Genomic DNA, 19,298 nt, shown 5'->3' on the forward strand with positions numbered 1-19,298 from the left:
GAATCGGCCATTGTGGCACTATGGGAACTTGTGGAACCAAGGGAATCATTGTTGCACTACTGGGCCCCAATGGAACCAAGGGGCCATTGGACACAGCCAGGCTTCATGGAACCAATAGACCATTGTGACACTGTGGGGCCTTGTGGAACCATGGAGACCATTAGGATCCTTAAGGACTTGTGTAATCAAGGGGCCATTATGACACCTGAGGGCATCATGGAAGCCAGAGAACCATTGTGACACTGCAGGGCCCTGTGGAACCAAGGGAACATGAAATAGGTGTGGCTGCCTTGGCCTCCCAGGGGTCACCTGACAGGCCTGGCTGACCTTGGAATGTGGAAGGCCACTCCCATCTGCCCCTGAAACACTGGGGCTCTGGGCTTTCCTTTGTATGGAAAAGAACTGTCCATCTTTTCCAGGCATCCATGGCCAAAATTTGGATTCCAGCTCCAAATTTCTGTGTATGAAAGGATTCCTGCCAGACAAAATCTGCCAGGACAGACAGGTCTGGCTGGTCTTTGACTCCTGAGTGCCAGAACTCACCTGTTTTCCAAACACTGGAAAGGGCTGTCTGCTTTTCTTGTATGGAAAAAATCATCCTTCTCCAGGCACAAATGTCTGAAATTAGGATTCCACATTCATAATTTCAAATATCCAAGGGCTGCTCCAAGCAAACCTGCCAGGACAGACAGGTCAGGCTTGCCTTGGCCTCTGGTGGCTGCCGTTCATCAGCTCCTGAAACATGGGGGCTCCGTGGTTTCCTTCCTATGGAGACCAATGTGAAATTGGGAGCCTTGTGAAATGAAGGGGCCATTGTGACACTGCAGAGCACCATGGATCCAAGGGACCATTGTGACACTGTGGGGCCTCGTGGAACCAAGGACATCATTGTGGTTCTGCTGGGCCATATGGTCCCAAGGGACCAGAGAAAAGCAGCGGTGTGGGAGTTAGCCCAGCTGTAACTCAGAGCCAGCCAGATTTTACTCCGAAAGAATTGGGCGTGAGTTTCAAGCCCTGGGAATCATTTGTTTAACTTAGGGTGAGCTTGAAAGTTCTCCAAAAAGCCTTTAGTGTTGTTATGCTAACTTGTCCAAGTTCTCCTCCCCTACTGGTTACTTGTTTCCCCTATTTGATTATTGTTCTAGAGTGTTCTACCCTCAAGTGTACATGTCGTTGCTCCCCTTTGTCTTGGGTCTTTGGATCCTGCCCCTCATACTGTGCTCGACTTCTCCATGTTTATTGTTTTTCACCTGTTATTAAAGTTCCTTTTAAGCAACTCCATTGATCCTGCTCCTTTTCATTTTTGCCACCCTTGCCCTGAAGTCAGGGAACCAGAGAGGTTTGTCACAGCCACCCTCATTGTGACCTTTGGCGCCCAAACAGGGACCATGACACTCAGGGCTCCCTGTGTCAGTCACGTCAGCTGGGGTTGGCTGATGGATAGGCCAGGGCTCCTTGGGATTTTGGATTGTGCTGGGCCCAGTGGATTCATCGTTGCTTCGAGGGACCTTGCCCAGGATCAGCAGGGACAATGACGGTTTCACCTGCATAGGATTGCAGGTGGGTTTGGGGAAATGCAAGACATTTATTGCCCATTTTGCCACTGTGTTTTTACACTATGCACCCACATCCCATAATTGATTTGGGGTGTTCCGGTGGCTCTTCCCCATAAGGCAGAGAAAGAGAAAAATGGGCAGCCAGATGTCCAAATTAGAAAGGAGCATATATGGATGCTTTCAGTAATTCTCACTGATCATGACAAAATATTTTCAAAGAACAAATTAAAATCAATCATGAAGTGGATCATTAAAAATTTTCCAGACACCTCTTCTGACAAAATCCATACCACTGAATTTTGGGACTCCGTGGGAATTAAACTGTACAACCTTTCGACCCCATTGAATCCCACATGCTCTCCATCTTCCACACCATCCTTGAGACCCTTCACCAGCAAGCAGTGTGTCAAAAACTCAATCCGTTGGTCGCTCGTAACTCGGGACCTCCCCTCAAACCTGCCTTTCTCAGACCTTCCACGATGGTCCAAGATGGCAATGGCCACGCTGTCTTGGAGCATCATGCCCTGGAGACTCAAGATGGAAGGACCCCGAATGTGGCTCAGGATTCCAACCATCCTCCCTCCATTTTGGCTCCTCCACTTCCTGCTACCACAACCTTCTCTTCCGCCCTGAATGAACCTCCAGACTCCACCCCCAGAACTGCGGGTCACGCCCCCACTGTCAATCATTCCACCTTCACCCTGGGCAATGCCTCCAGTTAAGGAAGGAGACTGGCAAATAACCTCGAAACTCCTCATTGCCCCTGTATGAAAGAAGGGGGCAGAATCCCAGGTGTCAGCCATTGGTTTATGGGGAAATCAAGGATCTGTGTAGGGCAGCTAAACACCATAGGAGGGACTTACCTTGTTTTAATGGCCTAATGAGGGCCATATTTACAGCACATGTCTTAACCCCCTATGATTTAAAATATATTATGACCATGTCGTTGTCACCTACAGAATACACCCTGTGGGAAGGGGGATGGAAGTGTTTACTAAATCAATTAATAGCAGACTATGCTAATAATGAGGCAAGGGCGGAATTGACAATCAACCATCTGGCTGGAGAAGGACAACACAGCCTACCAGATGATCAAGCAGCAGGTATCCCCAGAGAAGTATTGGATGATATCTAAGAGATGGCTTTGAAAGCTTGAATCCAGGTACTGGATGGTAGCACCCCCCATTTGGACTACCTTGGGTGGCTGCAGCTAAAGCTTTAGGACAATCAGACCATCCTGGGTGCCTGTTAAGTAAGCAAACCAATGCTGCCTCCCTCACATTGAGTGGCTGCTCTCAGACACAGAGACCATCAGACACGCCACCTTGCAGAACAGCGATAGAGTTTTTACTCTGGGCACATGGGCATGGCTGTGTAGACTCTGAGGGCATGTGCTGCATGAACCTCTCCAGCCACAGCGAGTCAATCCACAAGAGCATTCAGGTACTGAAGGCAGGGTTCAAGAAGCTTCAAGTGGGAAACAAAGACTGGTTAATAAACTCTTCCAGTCCTGAGCACAAAAGGGTTGGATGAGGTCTAGCTAAAACAGGACTATTAATTATCTTAGTGGTTATTGTTGTTGTATTGATAATTGTCCCATGTTTGTTTGGATGCTTTTAGAAAGTCTTAAAAATTCTTTCAGTTCCATCTTTGTTGTAAAACAGAAAGGGAGAAGATACCCAATAGAGGCGCCTCATGGACTCCTTGGAGGAGAGAATTGGAGGCCAGGATGGCACAAAAACCTCTCAGAGACTCAGTGTGGGAAGGAAAATCCTTAAAAGTACCTAAAAGTATTCTTAAATCCATAAAGTACCTTAAAAACCTTGAGTATCTCAAGGCATTAATGAGCCCCACTGAGTGTCAGTACAAAGCTCTCCAGGGACTCATTAAAGCAGATAATTGGGGCATGATTGCACAAACCTCTCACAGAGTCTGTATCAAAAGGGAAACACCAAGTACCTTCAAATATCTGAAGTACCCTGAAGTATTTATGATCCCCACTGAGTGTTGTTACTGACAAAGCCTCTCCAGGGACTAATTGCAGCAGATAATTGGAGGCCATGATTGCCAAAACCTCTCAGAGACTGCAAGGCAAAAGCCAAACCCAAAGTCCTTTGAAAAACCTGCAGCCCATGCAGGGAGCATGAAGGAGCCCCCAGGGCCATTGCTGAGCAAGGCTCCCCAGGGACTCCTTGCAGCAGATCCTTGAGGCCACTGGGATGTGGGCTAGGGGGGGATGCTGAGGGCAGCACAAGGGGCTGACAGTGGCCAGCCTGGCTGGGGCTGTGCCAGGAGGCCCCAGGGCCTCAGGACAAGGTGTCTCCTCCCAGCCCTTGCTGGCACAGACCCTGCTGTGCCCCAGGGCACCAAGACTTGGCTTCTCTTTGTCCCCACCTGTCATCACTGCCTGCAGTTCTCTGCTCTGCCTGGGGCCTGGGGACACTTGCTCAGTCCTGTCCCTCTCTGGGACCCATTAAAAGTCCAAGAAAGTTTGGAGTTGGATTCTGCCTTGGAGTTCTGGAGAGGTTTCTTCAGCTCCCTCTCAGGGACTGATGTCCAGGGCCTGAGCACAAAGCCCCAGAGGCTGATTAAAGTCCTTGTGCTGTGTCTGTGCTGCTGAGCTGGGCTGGGCTCCTGGCACAGAGGCAACTCCTGCTCACCAAGAAGAGCTTCAAAAGCACATTTCTCTGGATGAGCAGCTCTTGTGCCAGCCCAGCAGGGCTGGGGCACTGCCTGCAGCCAGCGCGGGCACAGCACAGAGGCACAGAGAGCTTCAATCAGTCAGGGCTGGGAAGGGGCTGAGAAGTGCCTGGGGCACAATCACTGCCAGCCCCTGGCACAGGAACCTCTGGCTGCAGGACAATGCAGCTGCAGCTCCTGGAGCCATCTGCTCAACCTGGAACATCCCAATGCCTGCAGAGCCTGTGAGTACATTCTCTGCTTGTCTCTTGTGCAGAGCAGCCAGGGGTGCCCAGGGCTGTCCTGCAGAGCAGGGTCCTGCAGCCCAGGGCTCTGTGCTGGGGCAGGGACTCTGCTGCCTGCCAGGGACAGCTCTCAGCCAACCCTGGCAGCTGCTGCCAGCACTGGGGGACAAGATCTGGCTGGGAGGAGACAGCTAGTGAGGCTTGGAAGTGTTCTCCTTGTGTGGGGAGGATGCTGCATTGTTCAGGACTGCTCCCAGCATGGCATTTACCTGCAGAACATTTCCAAGTAGATTATACAGGGAGCACAGCAAGGCAGGGACTGCGTAAAAGGGAAAATCCTACTTTTTTAATCTACTGCTCTGGGTTGCCTGGATGTGAAATAGCACATAGATATTCATCTCTGATTTCAGGCAGTAAAAAATAAAAACTATTTCTCTTATATCTGAATAAACTGGGCAGTTACTGAGATGAGCACAGGGTCCCTTTAAGGCAGCATCTGTTTTGCTTTTCCAGCCTCCTCAGGGTTGCCCTGACGTTGCCATCAGAGCCTGCAGAGCCAGAGCTGCCCCTGGGCAGTGCCTGAGCTGGGAGGGCTCTGCAGGGCAGAGCTGAGCCCCCAGGGCTGGGCTGGGCTCTGGCAGCACTGGCAGGGCCCAGCCCTGGGCACAGGGAAGCAGCTGCTGGCAGGGACAGCTCCAGGCAGCAGAGCCCTTGGCAGGCAGTGGGGGGAAAGTGCCCCCAGGCTGTGCTGGGATATTTCAAGTCCTCTCCACACCCAACTATACCATGATTACTTTTCTTACAGATCCCCATGTGCAGCCCCAGCAAATGTCCAACAGCAGCTCCATCAGGCACTTCCTCCTGCTGGCATTGGCAGACACGTGGCAGCTGCAGCTCCTGCACTTCTGCCTCTTGCTGGGCATCTCCCTGGCTGCCCTCCTGGGCAACGGCCTCATCATCAGCGCCGTAGCCTGCGGCCACCACCTGCACACGCCCATGTTCTTCTTCCTGCTCAACCTGGCCCTCGCTGACCTGGGCTCCATCTGCACCACTGTCCCCAAAGCCATGCACAATTCCCTCTGGGACACCAGCAACATCTCCTACACTGGATGTGCTGCTCAGCTCTTTTTCTTTATGTTCTTCATCTCAGCAGAGTTTTCCCTGCTGACCATCACGTGCTACGACCGCTACGTGTCCATCTGCAAACCCCTGCACTACGGGACCCTCCTGGGCAGCAGAGCTTGTGCCCACATGGCAGCAGCTGCCTGGGCCAGTGCCTTTCTCTATTCACTGCTGCACACGGCCAATACATTTTCCCTGCCCCTGTGCCATGGCAATGCCCTGGGCCAGTTCTTCTGTGAAATCCCACAGATCCTCAAGCTCTCCTGCGCCAAATCCCACCTCAGGGAAGTGGGGCTTCTTGGTGTTAGTGCCTGTTTAGGACTCGGCTGTTTTTTGTTCATTGTTTTCTCCTATGTGCAGATCTTCAGGGTTGTGCTGAGGATCCCCTCTGAGCAGGGATGGCACAAAGCCTTTTCCACCTGCCTCCCTCACCTGGCCGTGGTTTCCCTGTTCCTCAGCACTGCAGCGTTTGCCTACCTGAAGCCCCCCTCCATGTCCTCCCCATCCCTGGATCTGGCCCTGTCAGTTCTGTACTCGGTGGTGGCTCCAGCCCTGAACCCCCTCATCTACAGCCTGAGGAACCAGGAGCTCAAGGCTGCAGTGTGCAGACTGAAGACTGGATGGTTTCGGAAACATTAAAATTGTGGCCAATTTCTGCAAATAACTTGAAATAAAAATCACCCTGATACTTCTTTTTGGTTTGGTTGTGGTGGTATTTTTTCCTTCGTTTTGGTTTGGTTGTGGTGGTATTTTTTCCTTCGTTTTAGGTATTAATAATGTCCAAAAAATTGTCACTGTTTGTACTGATTCTCATTTTGTTTCTCTCCACCTTCCCTGTGGCCACAGACTGTGTCAATGAGGGGCTGCGCTCTCGGTGCCTTTAAAGAAACTAAAGGATCCCCCAGCAGAGTTTTCTGCAGAGATGCCCTTTTGTTGCCTTCTCTGGAGCTGCAGCAGCAATGTCTGTGTGCAGAGCTGGGGCAGATCAGTGCTGGCCCAGCAGCTGTGCCCAGCAGCAGCAGCAGCAGCACTTGGTGTTGCCAGTGCTGCTGCCGTGGCCCTGCCCTGCTGCCCTGGTGGCCCTGGTGTTGCTGCAGGGCCTGAGTGCTCTCGGGGCCGGGCACAGCCCTGGGGGTGGCAGTGCCGGGGCTGCAGCAGGGCCAGGCCATGGGCACTGCTGGGGCAGCGCTGACGCCTCAGGCCAGGCCCTGGGGGCTCCAGGCTCCTTGCCCAGGCTCTCTCCAGAACACGGCCAGGCCAATGCTCAGCACAGAAACCCCCATGAGCAGCCCCAGGCTGGCCGTGGGCAGGCTGGGGGCAAACAGCATGGCTGGGGCTCTGCAAGGGCCATGGGGCAGACGGGAAGGAGCAGCAGAGCAGGGGCTGATCCATGCCCAGTGCGCTGCACAGCCCAGGGCAGCGTCCCAGAGCGTCCTCATGCAGCTGCCAACAACATCCCCCCTCTGCAGCCCTGGCCTCTCCCCCAGCTCACACAGGTGCCCCATCCTTGCAGGCACAGACACGGCAACACTGCCTCAGCAGCCCCTGTTTGCATTGCACACAGCAGGGCCAGCACCCCCATGCTGTTGCTGTGGGGACATGAACCTGAGGGAGCACAAATGCCATCAGCCCCTGGGGCCAGCAAGGCCTGGGGGACACCAGGGAAACCACTCAGCTTTGTCCTGGCCTCTGCACTCAGCCAGAAAGTTTGTTCCCATCAGCTGGGAGTTTCCTGTGCCACTGCAGATGCTGTTGCTCAGAGCCAGGGCTGCCTGGCAGCCACCCCCAAACTGCCCTCAGCATTTCCTTTCCTTCACCTCTGCTTTCTTTACTCTTCCTTGGTTCAGAATTCTTCCTCTTGCCCAGCCCTGTCCCCTGCCCTGCAAACAGCCCATCCCTGTTTGCTCTTTCCTCTCTGGCCCCACTCCCCATTGCAGTTCCTGACTTGGCACCATGGGAACGTCCCTTGGGCAGCAGGATCATCCTACAAGTGCTGCAGGAATTGTCTGCAGGCTCCTGCAGTGCCTGCTGCTGCTCCCTTGCCAGAGGCACCCCAGGCCAGGGGGGAACATCTGGGCTGCTGTGTCTGCCTCTGGGGCTCCCTGTTCTGAGCAATGAGGAGGAGCTGCAGAGGCTCTGCAGGACTGACAGGATGGGCTTTGGGGCTGCCAGGAGAAGCTGAGGGACCTGGGCTGCTGGAGCTTCTGAAGAGAAGGCCCAGGGCTCATCCTGCAACTGCTCCAAGGGTGGTTTCAGAGAATCCCAGAATCAGCAAGGCTGGAAAAGACCTTGGAGATCATCAAGTCCAACCTATGCCCTGACACTGCCTTGTCTCCCCTGAGCCTCCTCTTCTCCAGGATAAACAACCCCAGCTCTCTCAGCCGCTCCTCACAGGACTTGTGTTCCAGACCCCTCCCCAGCCTTGTTGCCCTTCTCTGGACACGCTCCAGCCCCTCCATGTCCTTCCTAAATTGAGGAGCCCAGAACTGGACACAGCACTTGAGGTGCTGCCCAACCAGTGCCGAGCACAGGGGAAGAATCCCTGCCCTGCTCCTGCTGGCCACACCATTCCTGATCCAGGCCAGGAGCCATTGGCCTTCTTGGCCACCTGGGCACACTGCTGCCTCATGTCCAGCCTGCTGTCCATCAGTCCCTGCAGGTCCCTTTCTGCCTGGCTGCTCTCCAGCCACTCTGTCCCCAGCCTGTAGTGCTGCAGGGGTTGTTGTGGCCAAAGTGCAGGACCTGGCACTGGGACTTGTTAAACCTCACCTTTTTGGATTTGGGCCCTGGATCCAGCCTGTCCAGGGCCCTGTGCAGAGCCCTCCTACCCTCCAGCAGATCCACACTCACACCCAGCTTGGTGCCATCTGCAAATTTGCTGATGCTGGACTCAATCCCCTCACCCAGACCATCAATGCAGTATTGAAATCCACGCTGGCTGGCTCTGATCCCTGGGCCATCCTGTGGGTGCCCTGTGATGGCACTCAAGGTGATCTGTTCCATAACCTTGCCGGGCACCCAGGTCAGGCTGACAGGCCTGGAGTTCCCCAGCTCCTCCTTCCAGCCCTTCCTGGGGATGGGCTCACACTGGCACCTCCAGTGCTCTGGGCCCTCCCTGCTGAGCCAGGACTGATGGTAAATGATGGAGAGCAGCTCGGGGACTCATCCACAGCTCCCTCATCCCCCTGGGATGGATCCCATCTGATCCCACACACCTGTGAGCATCTGAGTGGCTCAGCAGGTCAGCAACTGCTTCCTCCTGGATTCCAGGGGGCTGTTCTGCTCCCTGTGCCCATCTACCAGCTCAGGAGAACACTTGTCATGAGGACAACCTGTCCTAATATTGAAAATTGAGACAGACAAGGTGTTAAACTGTTCAGACGTTTCTTTAGTTAGTCTATTCTCCACTGCATCCAATAAAAAGTAGAGGTTCTCTTTATCTGGTGTTTTGCTACTAATTTATTTATAGAAACATTTCCTATTATTTCTCACACAAGTGGCCAGATTAAGCTCTAATTGGGTTTTCACCTCTTTCCTCTTCTTTCTGCATAACCTAACAACATCCTTAAACACTTCCTGAGTTGCCTGTTTCTCTTTTCAAAATGATGCATCCTCTTTTTTCCCTTAAGTTCCCACAAAAGCTCCATGTGGAGCCAGGCCAGTCCTTTTCCTCACCAGCTCATCTTTTACCACACTGGGACAGGCTGCTCCTTCCCCCTTGAGATTACTTTCTTGAAATGTGTCCATCCTTCCTGGACCCCTTTGATTTTAATGGCTCTTTCTCTTTAAAAAATCAGTACCTGATTCAGTACTCCCCAAATCAGCATCCTAAACAGGCCAAAGTCTGCCCTTCCTAATTCCAGTGCAGAAGTTTTCTTGCTGCCCCTCCTTCTTTCACAGAACATTGAAAACTTGATTATTTCATGGTCACTGTGCCCCAGGCAGCCTCTGAGCCCCACATCTGCCCCCAGCCCTTATCTGTTTGTGAACAGCAGCAGACAGAGCTTTCCTTGGCAGTGGGAGTGTTACCAAAAATTCAGTAAAACAGAAAACTCTTTTTAGCCCCAATGTAGCATTAAGAAGCAGCATTCTTTATTCAGCTGGATGCACGGGGGAGAGCTCCTCCCAAAGCCATGCATGCTGAGTACAGGAAAGTTTCTGTTTATATTCTGTATTTTGCTCACATATTCATTGATTGTCTTGGACTAAACATATATATGATAATAATTCCCCAAAATCATTGACATATTTCCCCTCCCCTTTACGCATGTGTTCTTCTCTCCTGGGGGTCTCTCTGGTGGTCCCTGGTGGTCGTGGACCCCAATGTTCCAGTGGGCCTGGCTGAGCTGGCAGGACCCTGAGGCTGCTGAACTTCCAGTTCCCCTTCTCACACAATGGGCCTTGTGTGGTTTCCATAGGCCTGGGGATGTGGAGAACAAGCTCCAGGTGTCAGCTCAGCTGGTGTAGGCAATTGATCATCTGGTAACATGAGGTCACAGAGTGGGATATGACATCACAGAGTGGGGTATGTGAGGTGATTGATCAGCTATGGCATCATAGGCTGCCTCTGTGACATCACAGAGCAGATGTCTGACATCACAGAGGCAGTCTATGACATCACAGAGTTGGCTGTGACATCAGAGACCAGCTGTGCAACATTAGAGAAGGGGCTGTGACATCACAGATCAGGCTGTGACATCCCAGAGGGGCTGTGTGACATCCCAGAGGGGCTGTGTGCCATCCCAGCAGGGCTGTGTCAGGTCACTGGGTTGGTCACTCGGCCCCAGCTCCCCCTCACAGTTTCTCCCAACAAGTCCAATGCTGTCCATGCCCAGCGGGGTCCCTGTCCCCCGGGATCCCCCCGGCCCACCTGGAGCCACAGCCTCCACCAAAGGATGTTCCACAGGATCCACCCCAGAGCCTGACATGGGGACAAGGGGCCAGGGCTGTGTGACCAGGACATCAAGGACGGGGATTATCCAGGTCACTGTGGCCAGGGTTGGGTTGCCCAGGGCAGGAAAGATGTCTGGCAGCTGGAGCAGGGTCTGGGAAGGGCCTCCAAGGTGGGGCTGGAGCCCTTGGGCTGTGAGCAGAGGCTGAGGGAGCTGGGCTTGTCCAGCCCAGAGCAGGGAAGGCTGAGGGGCTCCTCATCCCAGCCTGGCAGTGCCAGCGAGGAGGGGATGGAGAACACAGAGCCAGGCTCTTCACCGGGGGCCTGGTGGGAGACAAAAGCCAATGGGTGGGAGGGGAAAGAGGGGAGATCAGCCAGGACAGGAAGAGATGAAATGAGTCAGGCTGGTTTCAGCATTTCCTCAACACCAAGAGCAGCCTGACCTCCCTTCTCCATCCACCACTGACAGCTTTGCAAATCAGGAATTGTTGGAGCTGTTTTGCCCCCATTCCAGGATGAGCATCCTGACAGAGGAACTTGATTGTATCAGAGTCACATTTGTGTGAAATTAATGTTTGAATGGAAATGTGGACGGAGGACTCATCAGACACTGCTGGCACTTTGCACATAGCTCAGGGAAGAGTGAGATTGTTATTAAATTCTGTCCTGTTCAGCCATGGTCTGTTTGCCATGAGGAGAAACTTTCTGTGCCTCTGAGTCTCACCAGTTCCTGACCCCCAAAGGATACAAACCTGATGAGTTGTGGTTCCCACTCCAGTGGCTGCACTTGCACCTCCCTCCATCCCCAGAGTAGAGCTCCCTCTTCCCAGAGAGTCCCTGGCAATGTAGGGATGAAGGAAACAGGACAGGCTGTGGGGATCAGGGGCAGGGCAGAGCCAGGGAGAAGAATGACTTTGGCATTTGATGGAGCTGTGCCTTCCCTTGGCTTTACTGGCTGACAAGAAATGAACATCCCTCTGTGTCTCGGGCAGCTCCTTCTCCAAGGAAAGCAGGTGGGAGTTGGAGCCAAGGAGCTGAAAGCTGCAGGTGCAGCCTGGGCTGGAGGGAGCTCAGATTTGCACAAGGCTGCTCTGAGTGCCAGGGCTTGGATGGGGGAAATGGTGGGCTGGGGGTAGGGACAGAGTCTGATTGATTGTCAGCCATGAAGGGTCTTGATTTTCATATCTATTCACACTGCATGAGGAGGTACTTGGATTCAGTGTCAATTGGAGATTGCACATAGTGATTTATAAACAGGAAAATATCCTAAACAGGACCTAAAAAATGTTTTCTCACTGTCCTTTTAAATATATTGCATTCACTTTGGACATACTACTGAGATCTGTCTAATTAGCCACAAAGGATTTGAAAATTAAAATCAAATGATTCCCAGAGGCTTGGCTTGTTCAGGTGTTCTGAATGTTCATGAGCCCTGAGACACTGAATTCCTGCACTGAAGAGCTGAAGGCTGAACAAGCCTCTGGAGCAGTGAAAATTCAGCAGCAGCCTCCAAGTTGCTGAGGATGTCAGCAGCCCCCAGTGAGGCCATCCCTGCCCAGAGACCGTGGGGGAATGGGCAGACAAGGAGAGCGTCCCTGGGGCTGGGGCAGCACAACTCAGAGGCACCAGCGGCTCCAGCTGGGCAATGGAGTGTGGAATGTGGCTGGGAAAGCCCTGCCTGGGCTGGGCCAAGCAGGACACACAAGCCCTGACTCCCATCCCCCAAACAACTCTCTCAATGAGACATTTAAAAGGAATTTACAGTTGTTTGTGTCCTCTGACTTGGATATGCTGGAGAAATACCAACAAAGGATTGTCAGGAGCTCAAAGCAACAAAAGAGACTTTACTGGCAAATTTAGAAAATCAGAGAAACTTTGGCAAAAGGTTTAATACAACATTCAATCAACACAAAACACTTCTCAAAGCATTAACTTGGCCCATTCAACTTCACAAACTCGTAGCTTGTTCAATTTTAAGTTAGTCAAAATTTGCAAGGGGACAAAAATAGAAGAAGACACAGGAAGAGAGAAAAATGTGAGATAGAGAAGCACACACACAGCTACAAACTCCTGGTTTCCAGTGCAGTTCAGATGGAAATTCCAAGAGGATACAGGATAAGATGTGTGCTTGCCTTGTGGTCAGCCTTCAATACCCCTTGGTCTCCCTGGGCCCTTCCCCCAGGTGGGGCTTGGGCTCATTTGGTCCCTCAGGAGCTGGGCTGGGGGCTGCAGAGGTGGCTGTGGAGCATTGCCTGTGCTGTGCCAGGGACTGGCAGCCACTGCTGGGCTGGGATAGAGGCTCTGGGGGGATTGAGGTTCCAGGGCAGGGCAGGGCTGGGGTTCCAGGGCAGGGCAGGGCCTTCCTCCCCCACACATAAAAATTTTTGACCCAACAATCTCCTCCAATTTGTCAAAATAGGGAAGGTTGGAGGTGAAATCCCAATTCTGGCCATGGGCACCTGGCTGAGCAGGACAGTTCATTTCCACAGGAAGTAAACCATGGAGCCCCAGTGTTTGGAAGGCACGTGAGAGCCTCACTAGGCCAAGGCCATCCAGACTTGTCAGAAATGACATATTTTGTCTGGGACCTATCTTTGGATTTAGGGAATTTTGGAGGTGGAAGCCCAGTCTTGGCCATGGATGCCTGGAGATGCAGGACTGTTCTTTTCTATAGGAAGGAATGTACAGAGTCTTCCCCAGTGTTTTGGGGACAGATGTGAAGTGACCCTTGTGAAACCATTAACAGCCAGACTTGTTCTGGCAATATTCCTATGGGAACAATCCCTGGATATAAGGAAATTTGGAGGTGAAATCCCAATTCTGGCCATGGGTGCCTGCAGGAGAAGGAGAGTTCTTTTCCATTGGGAAGGAAAGCACAGAGCCCCAGTGTTTCAGCAGCTGATAAGAAGAGACCCCCAACATGCCAAGCTCAGCTGGACCAGTCAGGCAGCCCATGGGAGGCCAAACAAGCCAGACCTGTTCCATATTCTGTTGGTTTTATGATGCCCTGCATTATCACCATGGTCCCCTTGGTTCAATGGGGTCCCAGAGTGTCACAATAGCTCCTAGGTTCCAGAAGGCCACCAAGTATCACAATAGTCTCTGTGGTTCCCCAGGACCTACAATGTCACAGGACTCCTCTGTTCCCTGAGCCCTGCAGTGTCTCAATGGACCTTTGGACCCTGGGGATTTGCTGTGCCACAATGGTCTCCTTTGGCTCCACAGTGTCACAATGGACCATTGATGACAGGAGACCCCTCTGTGTCACCCTGGAGCTTTGGTTCCATGCAGCCCTGCTGTGTCACAACGAACCCTTGGTTGAATGGGGTTCCACAATGTCACCATGGCGCCTTGGTTCCATGAAGCCCTGCGGTGTCACAATGGTCTCCTTTGGCTCAACAGTGTCACAATGGACCACTGATTACACAAGGCCCTGCAATGTCACACTGGACCTTTGGTTCCATGCAGCCCTGCAGTGTCACAAAGGCCTCTTGGTTTCATGAGGCCCCGCAGAATCACAATGGTCCTCTGGGTTGTGTGGGGACCCCCCTGGTCACAATGGTCTCACTGGTTCCATGAGGCCTCAGAGTGTCAAAATGCTTTGCTTATTCCATGGGGCCTCATAGTGTCACAACGGTCTCCATGATCTCATGAGTCCCCTCAGTGTCACAATGGCCCCTTGGTTCCATGAGGCTGTCAAGTGTCTTAATGGTATCTCCATTGTTCCATGAGGCCTTGCAATGTCACAATGAACCTTTGGCTCCATGGGGTCTCGCAGTGTCACAATGGCCCCTTGGTTCCATGACACCTCAAAGTGTAACAATGGTCTCCACAGCTCCATGAGGCCACGTGGTGTCACAATGGACCCTTGGTTTGATGGGGCCTCTCAGTGACACTATGATCCCTACATTCCATGGAGCCACACAGGGTCAGTATGGTCGCCTTGGTTCCAGGAGGCCCAGCAATGTCACAGTGCTCTCCATGATTCCATGAGGCCCCACAGTGTCACAATGGTCCCTTGGTCTCACATGGCCCCACAGTGTCACAATGGTCCCTTGGTCTCACAGGGCCCCACAGTGTCACAATGGTCCTTTGGTCTCACAGGGCCCCACAGTGTCACAATGGTCCCTTGGTTCCATGGGCCCTGTGCTGCTGCATTCCCCCCTCCCCTTCTCAGGCCGCCCTGCCAGCTGAGAAATGCTCCTTGGGGCTCGGCCTTGGCCAACAGCCCCTGGGCTCAGCTCCTCTGCAGCTCCTCACAAACACTGTCTGCTCCAGGCACTGCTGCTGCCCAACCAGCTCCTGCTTTCTGGAGGAGCAGCCCTGGGAACTGGTTTTGTTCCCTCCGTGGCACAACATCCCTGTTCTCACCCTGCCAGAGAAAGCTGTTGGTGCCAAGTGTGGCCAGGATGAACCATTGCTGGGACTGAAGCCCCTCTCTTGGGGCCCTGCAAACAGCGCTCCAAAAGGAGCCTTTGGAGCTCTCCTGGGCCAGCGACTCCCTCTGAGTGGGGCCTCTCCCAGCCGGGAACTCTCCCGTTTGCTGCACTCGGGGATCCCCAACAACGACGGAGCCTGGGCCGATCCCCCCACTCCTCCAGGCTCAACCCTTCACCCTCTGGGGAGATGCCAAAGGATCCACAGGGAGCATTTCCTGCCCTCAGGGGAATTTCTCCCAGGTGCCTTGCACTGACTCTTTGTGTCTGTGTGCACACAGGAGTGCCTGTGCCGGGGAAATGTGGCAGAAATGCTGCTCTCTGAGGGGTTTGAGTGCCTTGGATAGCTGAGTCAGTGAGGCCTGTAAGTGAGGTTACATCACGAGGAATAAGTTAAATGGTGTTAAGAGCATATTTTTGCTAAGTAAAGTTTATTATGTTATAATCTAAGTTGAATATTGTTTCATTTTTATTCCACCATTAAATCATTAAGTCATAGGTTGTGACTTAGGTTAAGTACTGTTAAGTGCTGTTTATTTGCTAAATTGTGAAGTTGAAGGTATCAGTTTAGGTCAAGGTCTGAGATAAGTCCTGTTGAGTTTGAGCTCTGTTAAGCTTTTAGGCCATATTCCTTTTATCCTTGCCCTCACTGTCCATGTGTCACACACACACACACACACACACACACACACACACACACAGGGACAGTTCTCTGTTCATTTCTGGTTCGATTGCCTGGAATCTGTTTGGTTTTGTTGTTGCTTTGTTTCCTTGCTGGGCCTGAAGTGTCCAGTCAGGAGCAGAGTGACTCTTGCCAAGGAACTTTGTGTTGCTGTTGCTTAATGTTAAATCTGTTTTTTGCTGCTCCCTTGCTGGGGATTTTTTCAGTGCTCTCAAGGCCTCGTTGGTACCAGAGTGAAGGAGCCCTGGCCCAGGCTCTGGCCCTGGGGGACACGGGGACGCTGCCGGGGGGTCCCTGTCCCCCTGTGCCACCCCCAGGGCCCCGGCCCCCCGGCCCCGTGTCAGGCTCTGGGGTCGATCTCGTGGAACATCCTCTGGGGGAGGCTGCGGCACCGGGGGCGGGGGGACCCGGGGGGACAGGGGACCCCGCTGTGCACGAGGAGGGTTGGACTGCTCTGGGGGAACTGTGAGGGGGCTGGGGCAGAGTGACCTCCCCAGTGACCTCACACAGCCCCTGTGATGTCACACTGCCCCTGTGATGTCACACTGCCCCTGTGATGTCACACAGCCCCCTGTGATATCAGACAACTCCTGTGATGTCACACAGACTCCTGTGATGTCACACAGCCAACTCTGGGATGTCACCCTGGAATGTCATGCAGCTGCACTGTGATGTAACAGAAGACTCTGTGATGTCAGAAAGTCACCCTGTGATTCCACAATCTGTTCTGTGATGTCATAGGCTGCTCTATGATGTTACACAGCCAGCCAGTGATGTCACAACCCTCTCTCTGATGCCACAGAGCCACCCTCTATGAACGCAGGATCTGCTCTATGACCTCACACTCTACTCTATGATGTCACAGACAGATGTGTGATGTCACAATCCCCTCAGTGATCTCAAAAAACCCTCTCTGTGATGTCATATTGCAACTTTGTAAGGTCACAGTACACACTTTGTCCTCACAGCCAGCTCTATGATGCCATACAGCCATGCCATGATGTCAGAGTGTGCTCTGTGATGTCACAGAATCCCCTCTATGATGCCGTAGCTGCTCAATGACCACACACAACAAACTCTGTGATGTCATAGCCCAATCTGTGACCTCACACAGCCCACTCTGTGCTGTCACACAGCCCCTTGCTGACATCACAGCTGCTCTGTACCTCCATGACACAGCCACAGAGGAGCTGCTGTGACACAGCCCCCTCTGGGACATGCCACAGCCCCTGCCAGTGCTGAGCCCCTGGGAGCTCTGTCTGTGCCCTGCTGGTGTCCCTGAGGGGCCCTGGCAGTACCCAAGCCCTGCTGGGCTGTGCACAGGAGCTGCTCCTGGCCAGAGCTGTCTCTCTGCAGCTCTGCTGCCCTTGCCAGGAGCTGCCTCTGGGCCAGGAGCCCAGCCCAGCTCAGCAGCACAGACATAGGAATCCAAAGGGCCAAGGCCTGAGCCCCAGCCCCTGGCCAGGCAGATCCTGTCCCTCCCTCCTTGCTCAGGGCTCTTCCCAGGATGGGCACTGGGATGTGGGGATGTGCAATGCCAAGGGCAGGAGCATGAGGCGGCCCCTGCCAGGCTGCTGAGCAGGGACAATGAGGCAATGAGGCCCCAGGCCTGCAAGGGTCACTTGTCCCCTCGTGGCCTCAGACCCAGGGCCAGCAGCCATGGCCAAAGTGCTGCCCAAGTTGGCTCTGTCAGGGCTGTCTTGCAGCTGCTGCCCATCCCTGTGCCCTGTGCAGCCCAGGCTGTCCTACGGTGTCCCTGCCCTGCGCCTCTGTCCCTGCAGGCTGTGGGCATCCCCCGGCTGCCCCACCTGACTGGGCCCTTCCTTTGCTGACAGCTCTGCCTCCTGCCTGCCCACACAAAGCCTGGCGCTATTCCAGGCTCCTGCTGGGGGACGTGCTGCACAAAAGGCCTGCTCTGGCAGGGAAAATTCCTTTGTCCTCATGTCCAGTCTGGACCTCCCCAGCTGCCCTTGGTGCTATTATGTCTTCTTCAGGTTCATTCCAACTAGGAAGAAAAGCTCCAGACTCTCTGAAACCACCCTTCCATCCTTCCGAGCCTATTCTTCTTCTACCTCACAGCCATCACCATGGCAGCCCTGTCCCCTGGCCTGGCTCTGCCCTTTCCTCTGCCCCTGCCTTGGCTCTGCTGGCATGAAGAGTTTTGTCATTGATATCTTGTCCCCAAGGTGCTGGGGCCAATGGCTTCCCAGTCAGGCTCCTGGGGCAGAAGTGGCTTTTCAGAGGCCAGCCAGGAATGAGCCCTGAGGCAGCAGCTCTGCAGTGGTGGCCACCAGGCCGGGCTGCCAAGGGAGGCTTCTGGCCATGGCCTGCAAGCAGCTGCTGCTGCCAAGGTGCCTTTGGTGCCTCAGGCTCTCCCTGGCACAGCTCCCAGCACGGCACTCTGCCCTTGTGCCCGAGGCCTTCCCTGTGCTGGGGCTGGCCTGGGGCTTTTCCTGCAGCGGGACCTGCCCTGCTGATGGCACAGGAAAGGCAGTTCCTGCTGGAGCAGGAGGCTCTGCCTGCAATGGCCTCCAACAGCTCCATCAAGGCCCTGCTGACTTCAAAATTGCTACCTAGAGCATGATATTCTAATAATTGTTATAGTTCCGGCACTGTGGAGTAAATAACTCTGGTTAAGATCTTTCTGTTTGATCATCATCAGAATCAGACAGAGCCATATTTATATAAATATATCTGGTGTTCTATCATTAATCGTGTGGGACAAATTGAATCAAAGTTCAATTCCACCTCTCCGATCCTTTACATGTAAACCTTTGAAAAATTCTGGGGCTGGGATTGGATCCAGGCCCTCCCAGTCTCCTCTCTTAGAAGGAATTTGAGAAGTCTAGGGGCCCTTCAGGGGTTTGGGGATCCATGGTAGCTGTTGAGTGTCATTTATCTATCTAATGACTCAGCAGGAGTTTCTCCAATTAAGAAAAAAAGCTTTTGACTGAAGCCCCCACTGTGCCCATGACAGGAACCCCTGTGAGTGTCTGGGACATCCCGGCTCTTTGGCAGCCTGGGCACTCCTGGGATGTCACCGTGGAGCCCCCGTGAGTGCCTGTGACAGATCAGTGCCTTTGCAGCCCAAGGTGCCCTGGGATGTCACCATGGAATGGCTGTGACTGCCTCTGACCACAGGGCTCTTTACCATCCCCAGAAAGCCCTGGGAGGTCTCCATGGAGCCCCTGTCTCTGCCTGTGACATTCCAGCTCTGGAACAGCCTGGAGATTCTTGGAAAGTCCCCATGGAACCCCTCTGAGGGCCTGTGACAAATCTGATCCTTAGCAGGCAACCATCACATGCCTCCTGTTGCTATGGTCAGTTTCCATGGCAACCATCACCAGGCCCCTGTTGCTATGCTCAGTCCCTTGCCAGCTCCATGGAGACCCCAGGCCTGGGGTGGTTGCCATGGACTCCAGCTCAGGCCTGCAGCCAGAGCCCGTTGCCATGGCAACCATTGGCAGCCCCATCCCCAGGCCCATGGGATCCCAGAAGCACAGAATTGGCTGAGCTGGGAGGGACCCATCAGGATCCTCCACTCCAACTGCTGACCCTGCACAGGACACCCCAACAATGCCAGCCTGGGCCTGGCAGCGCTGGCCAAACGCTGCTGCAGCTCAGAGAGCCCTGGAGCTGGGACCCTGCCCTGGGGAGCCTGGCCAGGGCCCCAGCAGCCTCTGGGCA

General features: G+C 53.6%; 2 protein-coding genes across 2 annotated transcripts in view; both read left to right on the top strand.

Annotated features, from left to right (window-relative positions):
- LOC143692466 (uncharacterized) overlaps positions 1-19,298 on the top strand; it is a 103,661-nt gene that overhangs the window by 5,104 nt on the left and 79,259 nt on the right. The window lies entirely within an intron of this gene.
- LOC143692402 (olfactory receptor 14C36-like) lies at positions 5,309-6,241 on the top strand. Its single transcript, XM_077172636.1, has one exon. It carries the CDS (start codon positions 5,309-5,311, stop codon positions 6,239-6,241), a length of 933 nt encoding a protein of 310 aa, XP_077028751.1.

This window comes from Agelaius phoeniceus, assembly GCF_051311805.1.
Source record: "Agelaius phoeniceus isolate bAgePho1 chromosome W unlocalized genomic scaffold, bAgePho1.hap1 SUPER_W_unloc_1, whole genome shotgun sequence".
NCBI classification, from domain to species: Eukaryota; Metazoa; Chordata; class Aves; order Passeriformes; family Icteridae; genus Agelaius; species Agelaius phoeniceus.

What these genes read in the sequence shown, in the direction of transcription:
- LOC143692402 (XM_077172636.1), top strand. Translation starts at nt 5,309, where the DNA reads ATGTCCAACAGCAGCTCCATCAGGCACTTCCTCCTGCTGGCATTGGCA.